Below are 14,325 nucleotides of genomic sequence, written 5' to 3' on the forward strand. Positions count from 1 at the left end.
TAGTGAGGAAGGATTAGAGGCAGTTATATTAATGAGGCAGGACTCAATCTACAAGATTAGGTTGTGTCTTAAGTCAATCTCTTATGAAATATAAAATAGAGAAATGAGCAGAGACGGGGAAACCTCAAACCACCAAGAAACAAGAGCCAGGAGAATAGTGCATCCTTTGGACCAGGGGTTCCTGCACTGAGAAGCTCCTGGACCAGGAGAAGACTGATGACAAAGACCTTCCTCCAGAGTCAACGAGAGACAAAACGTTCCCCAGGAGCTAATGCCCCAAATTCAGACTTCTAGCCTCCTATACTGTGAGAGGATAAACTTCTGTTTGTTGAAGCCATCCACTTGTATTTCTATTATAATAGCACTAGATGACTAAGACAATAGGGTTTGTTGGCTTTAATCTTAATGGAAGCAGACTGGCAGGCCCTTTCTTCCATGGTACCACTGGGTGGGTTTGAACTGCCACCCTTTAGGTTAGGAGTTGTCATGGATTGAATTGTGTCCCCCCAAAATATCTGTCAACTTAGCTGGGCTGTGAGTCCCAGTATTGTGTGATTATTCACCATTTTATGTGATTTCTCTATGTGTTGTAAAACCTATCATTATGATGAAATGAGATGGATTAGTGGCAGCTATGTTGATGAGATATACAAGATTAGATTGTGTCTTAAGGCAGTCTCTTTGAAATATAAAACAGAGAAGTGAGCAGAGAGATTTGGGAAACTCATACCACCAAGAAAGCAGTGCCAGGAACAGAGTGTGTCCCTTGGACCTGAGGTTCCTACACTGAGATGTTCCCGGACCAAGAAAAGGCTGATAAAAAGGACCTTCCTCCAGAGCCGACAGAGAAAGCCTTCGCCTGGAGCCGGCGCCCTGAATCCAGACTTTTAGCCTACTGGACTGCGAGAGAATAAACTTCTCTTTGTTAAAGCCATCCACTTCTGGTATTTCTGTTATAGCAGCATTAGATGACTAAGACAGGAGTCAAGCGAAAACCATTTGCACCACCTGGGGACCTAATAAGCCAACGTTGTTGTTAGGTGCCGCCGAGTTGATTCCAACTCATAGCAAGACCTCATAGCAAGACCGTGTGACAGAGTAGAACTTCCCCATAGGGTTTTCAAGGCTGTAGTCTTTACATGAGCAGATAACCGGGTCTTTCTCCTGCTTAACCATTTCACCACTATGGCTCCTTAATAAGTCAATATACCTGCTGCCATCGAGTCAATTCTGACTCGTAGCAACCCTATAGGACAGATTAGAACTGCCCCATAGAGTTTCAAAGGAGCGCCTGGTGGGTTTGAACTGCCAACCTTTTGGTTAGCAGCTGTAGCTGTAAACCACCACACCATGGAAACCAAAAAAAAAAACCAAACCCGTTGCCATCAAGTTGATTCTGACTCATAGCAACGCTACCAGCGTGTCCAATAAGTTAATGGTGGATACATAATAGTATCATTAAATAAAACACTAAATTCAATTAAAAAAAGACAAAAAAAAAATTAAAAAGGAATCAAAGAATAGAAGGGGAAAATACAAAACAAATAGTAATAGATAAATTAAACCTAACCATATTGATAATTACATTAAGGATAAATTGTCTAAATACTCCAACTAAAAATCTGAAATTACCAAATTAAGTTAAAAAAAGCAAGACCTGACTATATGCTCTCTAAAAGAAACCCACTTTAACTGTAAAGATATGGATAGGCTAAAACTAAAATGATGGGGAAAATAGACAATGCAAATAATAAAATAAAGCTGGAGGGGCTACAGTATACCACATAGACTTCAGAACAATAAATATTATCATAGACAGAGTGATATTTCATAATAACCAATTCATCAAATCAATTCGCCAGCATTAAATCTGTATGCACCTAGCAACAGAATTTAAAAATACACGTAGTAAAAATTAATACAGCAGAAAGGAGAATTAGTCAAATCCACAATCCTAGCTGGAGATTTCAGCACTTCTCTTACTAATTGATAGAACACACAGACAGAAAACCAGTAATGATATAGAAGAATTGAACAACTTTATCAATCAACTTAACCTAATTAACATTTATATAATACTCAGGAGAACAACAGCAAAATGGACATTCTTTTCCAGTACACACATTCACTAAGATAGACCTTATTCTGGGCCATAAAACTACTCCCAACAAATTTACAAGGATTAGAATAATAAAAAGTATGTTCTCTGACCAAAATGGAATCAATAATCAACAAGAGTGTTATCTAGAAAATACTCAAGTATTTAAAAGTAAACAACATAATTTTAAATAATCCAGGTGTCAAAGAAAAAATCAGAAAGGACATTAGCACATGCTTTGAACTGACTGAAAATAAAACACAACATATTAAAATTGGTGGACTGTATCTAAAGCAGCATTTCAAGAATAATATATAAAATTTGAGGCTTTTATTAGAAAAGAAGTTCTCATATCAATGTTTTAAATTTCTACCTTAATTAGAAAAAAAGAGAAGGAAGAAAATAAAGGGAAATACAGAAATAAATGAGACAGAAGACAGAAAATCAGTGAAACCAAAAGCTGGTTCTTTGAGAAGATCAATAAAATTGATAAACTTCTTTACAGAAGACGCAGACATTTTTCTCTTGCTGCTTTCAAGATTTTCTCCTTGTTTTTTAACTTTAGCATTTTTACTACGATGTGTATGTTTGTAGATCTCTTTGCAGTTACCCTACTTGGAGATCATTGTGTTTCCTGGATATGTAATTTATTGTTTTTCAGTAAGTTTAGGAAGTTCTTAGCCATTATTTCTTAGAATATTTTTCTTCTCCCTTCTCTCCTCACTTTCTGGTACTCTTACTATGCATATTCTGGTACACTTAACGTGTTCTTGTCCAGCACCGTTCTTGTCTAACACCATTGCCCTCCTCCTGTGATCAGTGGATGCAGCTTCTCTGCCAGGCAGCCGCCTTCTCTGCCAGGCAGCCGCCTTCTCTGCCAGGCAACTGCCTTCTCTGCCAGGCATGTGCCATAACTCAGCTTCTCTGCCAGTAGCTGCCCTCTCTGCTGTGCAGGCCTCTCTGCTGTTGGGCTTTTGGCCATTGGGCTCCCCACTGTCAGGCTCTCTGCTGTTGACTTCTCTACCACTAATTGGCCCAGCTAATACCCTACCCCCAGATGAAAAAAGGAAACCTAGAAGTTCCCTCAATCTCTTCCCCCCGGCTCTGGCTCCAGGTAATGCTGGGCCCTCCCCCACAGAGCTAGCCTCATGCCTAGCCCCCAATCATATTAAGAAGTGTTCATATTCACTCCAGGACACAGGAAGAACCAGCTGTTTGCCCCCCAAGTCATGTCAAGGAGCAGCTGTGTAAGCTGCCCTCCCCCCATCATGTACACACACACACACACACACACACACACACACACACAGGCTCTGGTCGTGAAATTGAAATGTGAGTGTTCCCAAGACCCCTATACACTGCAAACTTGTTCCTGGTGCTCTTGGTGGCAGCACGCTGGCCTGGCTCTTCACCTCCCGTGTCCACACAGTAATCTTGTGCCCTTTGGTGCAAATGTTGACGACAGCCCCACATGCCTCCTTCTATGTTCCTCAAAGCTCTCCCGTATCAGACACAACAGTGTCTCCAGAGAAGGTCCAGCTCGCTGTGGCACTGGTGCTTGGCGAGGCTGACCAGCAAGTGGCCACCCTGCTTAATCCTGATGCTTAATCCACATGGGATGGATGCCATCCTTGAACAGAGTGTAGTTGCAACCAGTAGAGTTTACTGGCCAGCTGGATGTGACTGTACGTCTCCCAAAAGTCCTCCACAGTGTCAAACTTGGTGACCAGATGCAAGACCTGGCTGAAGTCATTCTTAAAGAGCCACAGAGCCTACCTGTTCTGCAGGGGGTGCAATTCCAGCTCCACCTCCACTGCCTCCATGGGGCCTTCATCATGGGCCTTACTCCTCAGAGGGAGCAAAGCTGTGGAGGAATTCAGAGCCCCCTTCTCCTCTTCTACCAACACCCCCACTGCTGCCTTCTCCTTTTCCTCCTCTTTTCCTTTCTCCCACTTTGGGATTCTACTTTCAGCCTCTGTCCCAGCAGCAGCTCTCCACTATTCCTCTCTGCCATTAGGCAGCTAACTGGGCCAGCTCACAGCCAGTATAGCAGCTTGCTCAGCTCTCATAGCTGCTCTCTCACATTAGGCCTCTCCTGCATCAGCCCTCTCTGCTACTAACTGGCTTAGCTCACAGCCAATGTAGCAGCTTCAGGATCATTTAGCTCCCCTGTGGTTCTGCTTCTCTACCAGCCCAGCACTTACCCAACATCTCTTTCTCAACTAGGCGGCTGCTAAAACTTCCCTATTTTAGCTGTTCGTATATCCCACTCCCCCTTAGTTACAAGGCAGGGCCTCCCTCACCAGACCAGAATTCAACCAAACGTCAGTCACCCATGAGATGTCAATCAACTCAGGTCTTGTTAATTACCAGATAAAAGTCTCAAAGCATTAAGTTGTTTACAGCTTACCCAGGAAGTGTCAATCAACCTGGGGAATCCCCTGAACAAAAGTAACAAACCCTCTGGGGTAATCAACAACCTGGGAGTAGCACTCCTTTCCCCCAGGCTGTTTCTCTAAAGAACTAGGGCAAAAATAACAATTTCTGAGGGTTTAGGGGAAAATCTCCCAAACTCTTTTGCCAAAGAATCAAGGCAAAAAGCCACTCAAAGGATTGCACCACAGAGGGGGACAGGAATAAATATGTACTCAAATAAAACCCCCAGCTATTATACCCAGCGTGCCTGCCTTCTACTCCTAGGTATACACCAAACAAAAATGAGTATACATGTGCACCAGAAGAGAAGTAAGTACATTCATAGTGAAGTCATGAACTAATAAATAGGTTCTTGTCAAGCAGACAAGAGAATTAAAGCCAGCCAGATGCAGAGTTGGAAGGACAGAAAGATTTATTCGCAGTTTGCAAACTGGGAGACAGGCAGGGTCTTGTGACCTAAGGCTGCCAGCTCCCCCAACTAGGGTAGATTTGCACCTTTTATAGGGAGTGACATACATATGCATGGACAGCAAGGGGAGGATCTTCAGTCTTGCGATAGGAAGATGCACATGAAGTCCGCAAGTGTCGGATGCCTAATTCTTGTTGTGTGGTCCTAAAATGGTGATTTGCTTGCTACTGTCACCTCTGGAAGGTCACATAGCCAGCGAATTCATAATACGCCTGGGCCTCAGCCTCGCACTAGGAAAAGAGAAGAGACCTGGGGATTCGACCAATCAGGTTGAAGTGCTGTAGCAAAAATGTAGCAAGAGTAGGCTTTCTGAAAAACAACTATTATGGGATGGTTAACGGTTAATGACCTTCTCATGACCACCTGGTTCAATAGCAGCATTATTCTTAATAGCCAAGACTAGGAACAATCCAGATGTTGATGAACCGTACGGTGGATTAAAAAAAAGTGCTACGGAGGTGAGATGAGATGGCAGAAAGTGATAGGAGCTGGTTGAATGGGCATGGTAAATCTGAGGTGGAAGAGTGTGCTGTCACAGTATAGGAATAGCAACTAGGGTCACATAACAATGTGTGCATAAATTTTTGTATAAGAAACTAATGTGAGTTGTAAACTTTCACCTAGAACACAATAAAAAAAAATAAAATGTGCTATATCCACACCTACTTATATTGCAATGAAAATGAAAAAACACACAAAACATGATGAATCTCATATAGTATTTCTCCAAAGTAATCAGACACAAAGCAATTCATATAAAATTCAAAACACAAGCAAAATTAAACTATGAAAGTTTAGGGATGCATACTTCAATGGCAACTCTGTAAAGAAAAATAAAAAAGATTATCATGGAAGTTAGAATAGCGGTTATCTTTAGTGGTAGAGAAGGGGGTAGTGATTGAGAGAAAACGGGAGACTTTGGGATACTAGCATGCTCTATTTCTTGACTGAGGTGGTGTTTTCATGAATGTTTGCTTTGTGATAAACTGTACATTCTGATTTTGTGCACTTTTTTTATTTTATGGTTTATTCCCTGCTTCTCCAGCCAGACCTCTTCAGTTCTTGAGCATGCTTAACTTCACTTCTCAGGGCCTTTGCACTTCCTTTACCTTCCACTTGTCAAGCTCTTCCTCCAGATCTTCCAAAACCAAACCCACTGCCCAAGTCGATTCCAACTCATAGCGACCAGATCTTCCAAGGACAGGTTGATCCAGTTTGTGTCATTCAGGTTTGACTTCAAAAAAAAAATTTTTTTTTGTTTGACTTCAAATGTACCTTATTCAGCTCTGCCTCTTCTGTCCCTGGCCTCCAGCTTCTGCCCCCATTCTCCAGCATTTCCAGTTTGTTTTCATAGAACATATCCTTATCTGAAATTATATTTTGTTGCTGTTTACCTGCTTGGCCTTCAGCTCTAGAGTAAGTTCCCTTACACGCAAGGACCTTGTCGATCTTGTCCTCATATGTAATCCTGGTGCCTAAGACAATAACCTGGCACACGGCTTCAACTGAATGAATCTCTTCGTATTTCCATTGCACCGCACAGTGCCTGGCTCAGGGTATCTGTAGCACTTTATACTTCTCATTGGTATTTATCACAGATAAGGAGAGAGCTGAGTTAATGTTATTTATGGTCATCTTGGAAACCCTGGTGGTGTAGTGGTTAAGTGCTAGGGCTGCTAACCAAAGGGTCGGCAGTTCCAATCCCCCAGGCGCTCAATGGAAACTCTATGGGGCAGTTCTACTCTGTCCTATAGGGTTGCTATGAGTCGGAATTGACTGGACAGCACTGGGTTTGGTTTTGATTTGGTAGGGTCATTTTGGAAACCCTGGTGGCATAGTGGCTAAGTGCTACAGCTGCCAACCGAAGGTTAGCAGTTCAAATCCACCACGCACTCCTTGGAAACTCCATGAGGCAGTTCTACTCTGTCCTAGATGGTTGCTATGAGTCGGAATTGACTAGATGGCACTGGGTTTAGTTTTTGGTTTTGGTTTATGGTCATCTTGAGCTCTGGTGGTACAGTGGTTAAGAGCTATAGCGACCTGCAGCTGCTAAACCAAAAGGTCCACTGTTCCAATCTACCAGCAGCTTCTTGGAAACCCTATGGGGCTGTTCTACTCTGTCCTGTAGGGTCCCTATGAGTTGGAACCAACTCAACAAGTTTGGTTTGGTTTGGGTTATGGTCATCTTAGTTCTCTCTGTATAGATCATAACCTTCTAGAGGCGTTTTCCTAGGGAACTAGCACATCCACAAATGTTACATGTGTTCAACACCTATTAAATTGAAACAAGGATGATATTTGGGAATTAACACATTTTGGCAAGGAAAAAAACAAGCGTCGCGGCAGTTGCGCTGGGAGACCCTTAAAGGAGCCAAGACCCACGTCTGTGGTAAAAACCAGCGCCACCGATAGCCCGCGTAAGCACTCCACAAGACGCGTACAGGGTCTTCCCGCCCGCGCCTGCTGCATCTGGCGGTGCGCCAGCCAGCAAAGCCAATCATTGGGCCCCGCTAGCCCCTCGCGCCTGCGCAGAGGGAAGAGGCAAGTGCCGCGTGTACGCCGAACGCGACCCGCGCCTGCGCTTCGGTATCTGCTCTGTGATTCGTTCCTACCTCTAAGGATGATGTTATAGTTCAGTTTTCACTTTCTCTTTTATTTTTCTCATTTTCCTTCGGCCGCGAGGTTTTACTTCCGGTTGCTTGCGATCGTGTGTAAGAAAGTCGACATGTTACCTCAGGCCGTGTAGCGTCACGGGGTTCTTGCTTTTCTATGGCCTTTTCGGGGAAGAATTGGAGGCTTTGCTGAAAAGCGCGGGGGACCTGACGGCTTCGAGTCTCGTCCTTGACCCACCATTCCTCCGTCCTTTGAGCACCTTAGAGCGGCGTCGATTCGAGAGCGACACACAGTGGCTCAGGCGCCGCCGCCGAAACCGGGACTCGGGGCTTCCCACTCTCCTAAGTCGTCCCCGCTTTTACTCGTAGTCATCTCCTCCCCGCGCTCTTGGCAGAACGACAGAGAGAAAAGATTGGCTGTATTGCAGGCGAGCTGCAACGTGAATAGGCTTGGGTTCTTTTGAGGTAGAATTTTGGAGAGCTTTTGAAAACTTGGGGTTGAGATCGCCTATTGGAAATTCAGGAGAAGGGGAATATACAGAAGCTACTGGAGGTTTTTATTACAAAGAGGAAGAAAGACGTCACTTAAAAAAATATAATTCGAAAATATATGTTATATGTGTTACATTTGGCCAGGAGGGACCGAGAGAAAGGAAGCACATGTGTGAAAGGAGCAGACAAAATCTAAAAGCATGGGAAAGAAATCGAACAATTCTCTGAAGTCTTCAGGGGCGGCGGCAGCACAAAGTACAGGTAAAACTTCATCGGTTTTGGGGCGCGCTGTTTTGTGCGCCTGTGTAGACGATTGGAAGGAAGGCAAAGCTCCAGTCTTCTAAGGCTGAATGCATGATATAGCTGCTTGGGACTTTTGTAGTTGCTGTTGGTGGCTTTGCTGTTACACTTTTTAAAATTATGATTGGTTTTGCATGTTTTTCTTGGATGACTGATGAACGCGTTGATGCATGTTTGCCCCAGGGCTTCTAGCCAGCTGCTCTGTTTGGACCCCCTGCTAAGAATTTGCATTTCCACCCCAGATGTACTGAATCACAATCTATCTTTGAACAAGATCCCCCAAATTATTTTTATGTATGGTCCAGTGGTTCTCAATTTATCATGCATAAGAATTACGTGGGTGTCTTGTTAAAATGTAGATTGTGATTCAGTGTATCGGGTGGAAAGGCAGATTCTCAGCTGCCAGCCCAACCGGAAGGAATCGGTTGAAGCCCTGAGCTGGAGTGAGAGGGGTTGCTGTTTTTCTGGAATCATCTCTCCTTTTTGAATAACTCGGTCTTTTGCAACCTGTCGGCATTCTCAGCGCTGCAAACGTAGATCTAAATTGTTTCTAGGAAGTCACCATTTTACTAGTTCGTATAGGGCTTCAAGGAACCCTCGTGGTGCAGTGGTTAAAGCGCTCCGCTGCTAACGGAGAGGTCGGGAGTTCGAATCCACCAGCCGCTGCAGAAAGATGTGGCAGTGGGCTTTCCTAAAGATTAAAAAAGCAACTAGACCAAACCTGTTGGGGTCCTATGGCACTCCTATAGGGCAGACTAGAACTGCCCCATAGGGTTTCCAAGGAGTGGCAGATGGATTCGAACTGCCAGCCTTTTGGTTAGCAGCCAAGCTCTGAACCGTTGGGCCACTAGGGTTCTCCATAAAGATCATAGCTTTGGAAACCCGTGGGACACAGCCTTTCTCTGTCCTGAAGGGTCGCTTTGAGTCGCAATCGACTTGATGGCAACCGGTTTATAGGGCTTCAATATTCGTCGTTCTTCACGGTTTTGAGAGCAAAAGCGTAGAACAGTTGAAGCATTTGTTTTGAGTTACTCGTCAGAGGACAGCTTCATCCTCATGGGTGTTATGGCTGTGTTTTAAATAGTTGGCAGATATTACTCACTTAGTTTGGACTCGCTGGAAAGTAATTTTATACGGTTTCTTTTTTTTTTTTAGAGCATACACAGCAAAACTTTCACCAATTCAATTTCTACTTGTATTTTTCGGTGATATTGATCACACTCTGCACCTACAGGGTCTTTGTGAAAGTCTGGTGCTCAGGTTTCTTTCTGAAGAGACTTCAGGGCAGTGCTTGACCTATTTTTTCAGTAGATGTAAAAGAAAGAGGTCTATCTGCATGGAAGATTATTAAACAAAAAAATTGGGTAATGCACAAGGAATGTCATAATGTTGGCCTGTGCAACTCAGCATTTTGTCTGAAGGTGGCACTAAACAGCATTTTGTGGGAAAACGTGGCATATTAACCTCATAATTTGAGGAAGATATTTTAAAAGTCCTCAGATTTCTCTTAATCACCACTTTATTTGTAATCTGTAGATTTAGGTAAGCTTTTCTTACCCTTCTTAATTCTCCCTGTAAGATAAAATTAGAATGGTAAACTTTTTGAAAAATACTGTACCAAGTATATAACGTTATTGTGGTTTACCATTTAGTGACCTGAGGGCCCATGGTGTTCCAGAAGGATTAAAATGGAAAAAGGGGAGGATCGTGGTATTTAATATTACAGGATGTGAAGCTGGCTGTAACCCTGCCCACCAGGTTTGTAACAAAGCTAAGACAGGCCAGAGAAGAAATAAAAAGTGAAAATATGTTTGTCCACAATTATTTTAAGAAAAAGACAGTGTTTGAAAGGTTGTATTTTCTATTTCTGTAGAATTGATTTCTTATGAGAATGTGGGATAATATGCTTTTGAATTTCCCTCAGATGATTGTACCGTTTTATATTCACTCTCTCAAAAAGGTGTGTTTCTGTCTCCCTGCTAGCCAGCACTGTATGTTAACAATATATGTATTTTTATATTTTGTCAATTTTGTAACTGAAAAGACTATCTCATTTAAATTTTATATGATCCTTGGTGAATAAGAAAGTTGAACATTCTGCTGCTTCATACCCTTTGCTCATTTTTTATTGCATTCTGAACATACTTCTCTGACTCATTTAGGTATTACCATACTGTTTTAATTATTGTAGCTTTATAATATATTTTGGTACTTTGTTTTTAAAAAAGTTGTGGGTTTTCCTTTTCCATTTTCTCTTGCAGATGAAATTTAGAGTCATGTTTTTACAAAACAGTCTATAGAAAATTTCATTAGGGTATAGTTTGTGATCGCATTGAATTTGCAGATTAATTTGAGAAGAGAGGTCCTTTGGAGTTTTTCTTTCTGGGGAATAGGTGTATCTCTACCTGTTTTTTGTCTTAGAATTTTTGTTGTGAAATACGCCATTGAGATGCCCAGTTTAAAAAAAAAAAAAAAAATCTGTGTATCCTACTTAGTAAAACCCAGTCACCCAGTTCTGTCGAGTCAAACATCACAAGTTCTTTAGAAGCCCTTTGTGTGCCTCTTGAAACAAAGCATTTCCCACCGCTATTGCTTTGGTCATCTTGGATTTTATCTTAATTATTGTCTTGCTTTTCTTTATACTTTTATCAGCTATATGTGTGACTTTAACCAACACATTGTTTACATTTGCCTGTTTTTGAGCTTTATTTAGAATCATATCGTGTATTTGTGGGTTGCTTTTGATCAACATTATGTTTCTGAAATTAATCCATGTTGAAGCGTGTAATTCGGTAATTCAGAAACTTTATGGTCTCAGGAGTCTTTTACACTTTTAAAACCATAGTAGATATTAAAAATGATAAATATTTAAAATATATATTACCCAAAAACCCAGTGCCGTCTAAAAATATATATCGGTACATTTAAAAATAATAACAACAAACCTATTGCATCTTAACATAGATAACATTTCAATGAAAATTAACTCTTTTCCCAAACAAAAAAAACTTAGGAGAGTGGCATTGTTTTACATTTTTGCAAATTTTACTATTTTAGACCAGTGGCTCATGTCTGTTTCTGCATTCAGTCTTTTGTAATATGTTGTTTTGGTTGAAGTATGTGAAGAAAATCCTGCCTACTCAGCTGTATACTTGGAAAAGGGAAGAATATTATAATAGCTTTTTCAGGTAACTATAGGTATTCTTCTTTGATAACTCATCAAAACCTAACAGTTTCTCAAAGGTTAGCTGCAGTGTAGAATTTCAAACCATATCAGTGGACTTTTTGTACTCTGTGACATTAAGATCCATTGGTCTGTCTTGCACTTCGAAGGAATCTTTCACACGTACGTTGGTCGTTTGGAAAATACTGGTTCACTGAATCATGCAGATTTGATTGGTGACATATTTCATTGTATAACAGTTTTAAGAAATGATATACATTAACATGACCACTCTGGGAACCATTTTAGGCTATTACAATTAGTGCTTTCGTAACCTTCTTGTTCAGGTCTTCAAGTACAAATACAGTAAAACCAGCAAATCCTGAAACCTTTGTAAGGGGGTGTCATGGATTAAATTATGTCCACCCCCAAAATATATATATCAGTTTTACTGAGTCATGATTCCCGGTATTGTGAGACTTTTCTATATTTTGTAAATGCTGTCTGTGATGTTAATGAGGGACGATGGGTGGTAGTTGTGTTAGTAAGGCAGGACTCTGTCTACAAAGTTGAATTGTGTCTTGAGGCAGTCTTTTGAGATGTAAAAGAAAGAAGGGAGCAGAGAGACTGAGGAACCTCATACCACCTAGAAAGCAGTGCCTGGAGCAGAGTGCATCCTGTGGACCCGGGGTCCCTGCACAGAGAAGCTCCTAGTCTGGGGGAAGATTGATGAGAAGGCCAACAGAGAGGGGGAAAGCCTTCCCCTGGAGCTGAGACCCTGAATTTGGACTTTCAACTTACTTTACTGAGAAAATAAACTTCTCTTTGTTAAAGCCATCCACTCGTGGTATTTCTGTTATGCAGCACTAGATGACTAAGATGGGGAAACGTGTCAGAGAAGGAAAACTCAAGTATTTTCCGCTAAAACGAGTGATAGGAAAGTGGTGACTGTACCCTGTCGAAGGAGTAAATCTTGGTGAGACCTGGGAGTACAAGGCAATGCTGTCGAGTTCCAGCTCTCAGAGGTTTCGCTGTACAGTATATAGTACTTTTGCTAGGGCAAATTCGTAGTGAAATTGCTGGGTCCCGGGAAGAATATGTGCATGTTCAACTTTACTAGATAATGTAACTTTTCTGAAATGGTTGTTTTGGTTTATATTCCACCAATGGCAAATGTAACCTCCCATTGCTCCTCTTCCCTCCACATATGGCGTTATCCAGCTTTTGAATTTTTGCCAGTCTGGTGGAAGTGAAATAATACACTCTTGTAGTTTTAAACCACATTTTTCTGACTGAATTACTTAAAGAAGTTGGTTGTCATTTCATATGTTAATTGGCCAGCAAATGTTTTCTTCTGTGTAATGTTTAATAATGTTTTTCCTACCTTTTTATTGGGTGATTGTTTTTTCTTATCAAATTGTAGGAGTTTAAAGTATATGTACAGTGAAACCTGTGAGAGCCAGAGCTTGACAAGACTGCCTTGTTTTTGCAGGTCTCACAAGTTTTCTGCCTTTGACAGAGTGTACTTTTCTATCCCTCGTTTTAGTGGAAAATATTTGAGTTTTCCTTCTCTGATAGATTCTTGCCTTACACAGGTTTTGGCCTTTGCAGGTTTTACTGTATATACAAGTTGATAAACTCTTCCTATTGATTAAAAAAATAATAACTTTATTTAAGCATTCTTACCTGGAGTGACTGTTACCCACAGCCTCTCCAACAGAATGCCTTGCCAAACTTGGGGATTTTTGATTATGTGATAAGTGAAAAATATTCTCAGTTTAGTTTAAATTTGTATTTTATTATGACTAAAGTTGAGCATCTTTACATATGTTTAAGGATTTTTTTTTTTTCCCCGAACTGTTCTGTCCTTTGTTTTGAGTTGTTCGACTGTAGGACTTTGCTTACTCTGAATACTAAGCCGTTTGGTAGTTAAATGTATTGCAGATATCTTTCTTTGTAGTGTTTTTTGATGAGCAAAAATTCTTAGTTTTAATATAGTTGAATTCATCAGTCTTTTCCTTGATGGCTTGTGCTTTCTGTGATCTAAGAAATCTTTCTCTACCCCAAGAAATCTTTCTCTACCCCAAGATTGTAATAAAATTTTCCTATATTTTTTCAGAAAGTATTAGATTTTCATTTCATGTTTATATACTTGGAATTGGTGTTTAAGTATAGTGTGGAGTATAGATGCAATTTAAGTTTATTCTCATGTGGTAGAATTTACGAGTAAATCCCCTTGGGACTGAAGTTTTGTTGGTGGAAGATTTTAGACTAGTGGTTTAACTTATTTAGTCATTACAGCGTTATTTTGATTTTTTTTTTTTTTTTGGTCACTTTTGGTAAATTAGATTTTTCTATGATCCTGTCCATTTTGTCTAACTTTAATACTTATTTTCACAGGGTTGTTAAAAATGCTGTTACTGTCTTTAATGTCTGAAGCAAGTATAATTATGGCTCCTGTTACATTTTTTATATTGAATATTTGTATCTCTCTCCCCAGCCCCCTTTCACTTAATCCATGTTATCTGCGGTTTATCAGTTAGTCTTTTCAGTGAATCTTTTTTAGGCTTTCTTATTATCTCCATCATATGTTTCTTTTTGGTTGTTTTTTTGTTTTTTCTCTTATTAAACTTTATTTTGAGGTAATTATAGATTCGCATACAGTTGCATGTTTTGCATGTATCTCTCTTAAAGGGCATCTGTTGAAATTTTTTAAAATGCAGTTTAAAGATACTTCCTTTTAGCTGGGACATAC

At 40.8% G+C, this 14,325-nt stretch overlaps 1 protein-coding gene and 1 pseudogene across 8 annotated transcripts in view; one reads left to right on the top strand and one right to left on the bottom strand.

Moving 5' to 3' along the window:
- Positions 1–496: 496 nt before the first annotated feature.
- On the bottom strand, positions 497–7,504 carry LOC111750839 (eukaryotic translation initiation factor 4E1-like; annotated as a pseudogene).
- A 155-nt stretch (positions 7,505–7,659) lies between these two features.
- The window catches only part of TASOR2 (transcription activation suppressor family member 2), a 77,835-nt gene continuing 71,169 nt past the window's right edge, over positions 7,660–14,325 (top strand). For 7 of the 8 annotated variants that reach the window (XM_064284822.1, XM_010590765.3, XM_023548953.2 and 4 more), the window contains exon 1: positions 7,660–8,368. In XM_064284822.1, coding sequence (XP_064140892.1) covers positions 8,308–8,368 — 61 coding nt within the window. In that variant the 5' untranslated portion in view covers positions 7,660–8,307. The remainder of the gene's footprint in view (positions 8,369–14,325) is intronic. The other variant, XM_023548952.2, reaches the window with a different exon arrangement.

Source organism: Loxodonta africana, chromosome 4 (assembly GCF_030014295.1).
Source record: "Loxodonta africana isolate mLoxAfr1 chromosome 4, mLoxAfr1.hap2, whole genome shotgun sequence".
In the NCBI taxonomy this organism is placed as follows: Eukaryota; Metazoa; Chordata; class Mammalia; order Proboscidea; family Elephantidae; genus Loxodonta; species Loxodonta africana.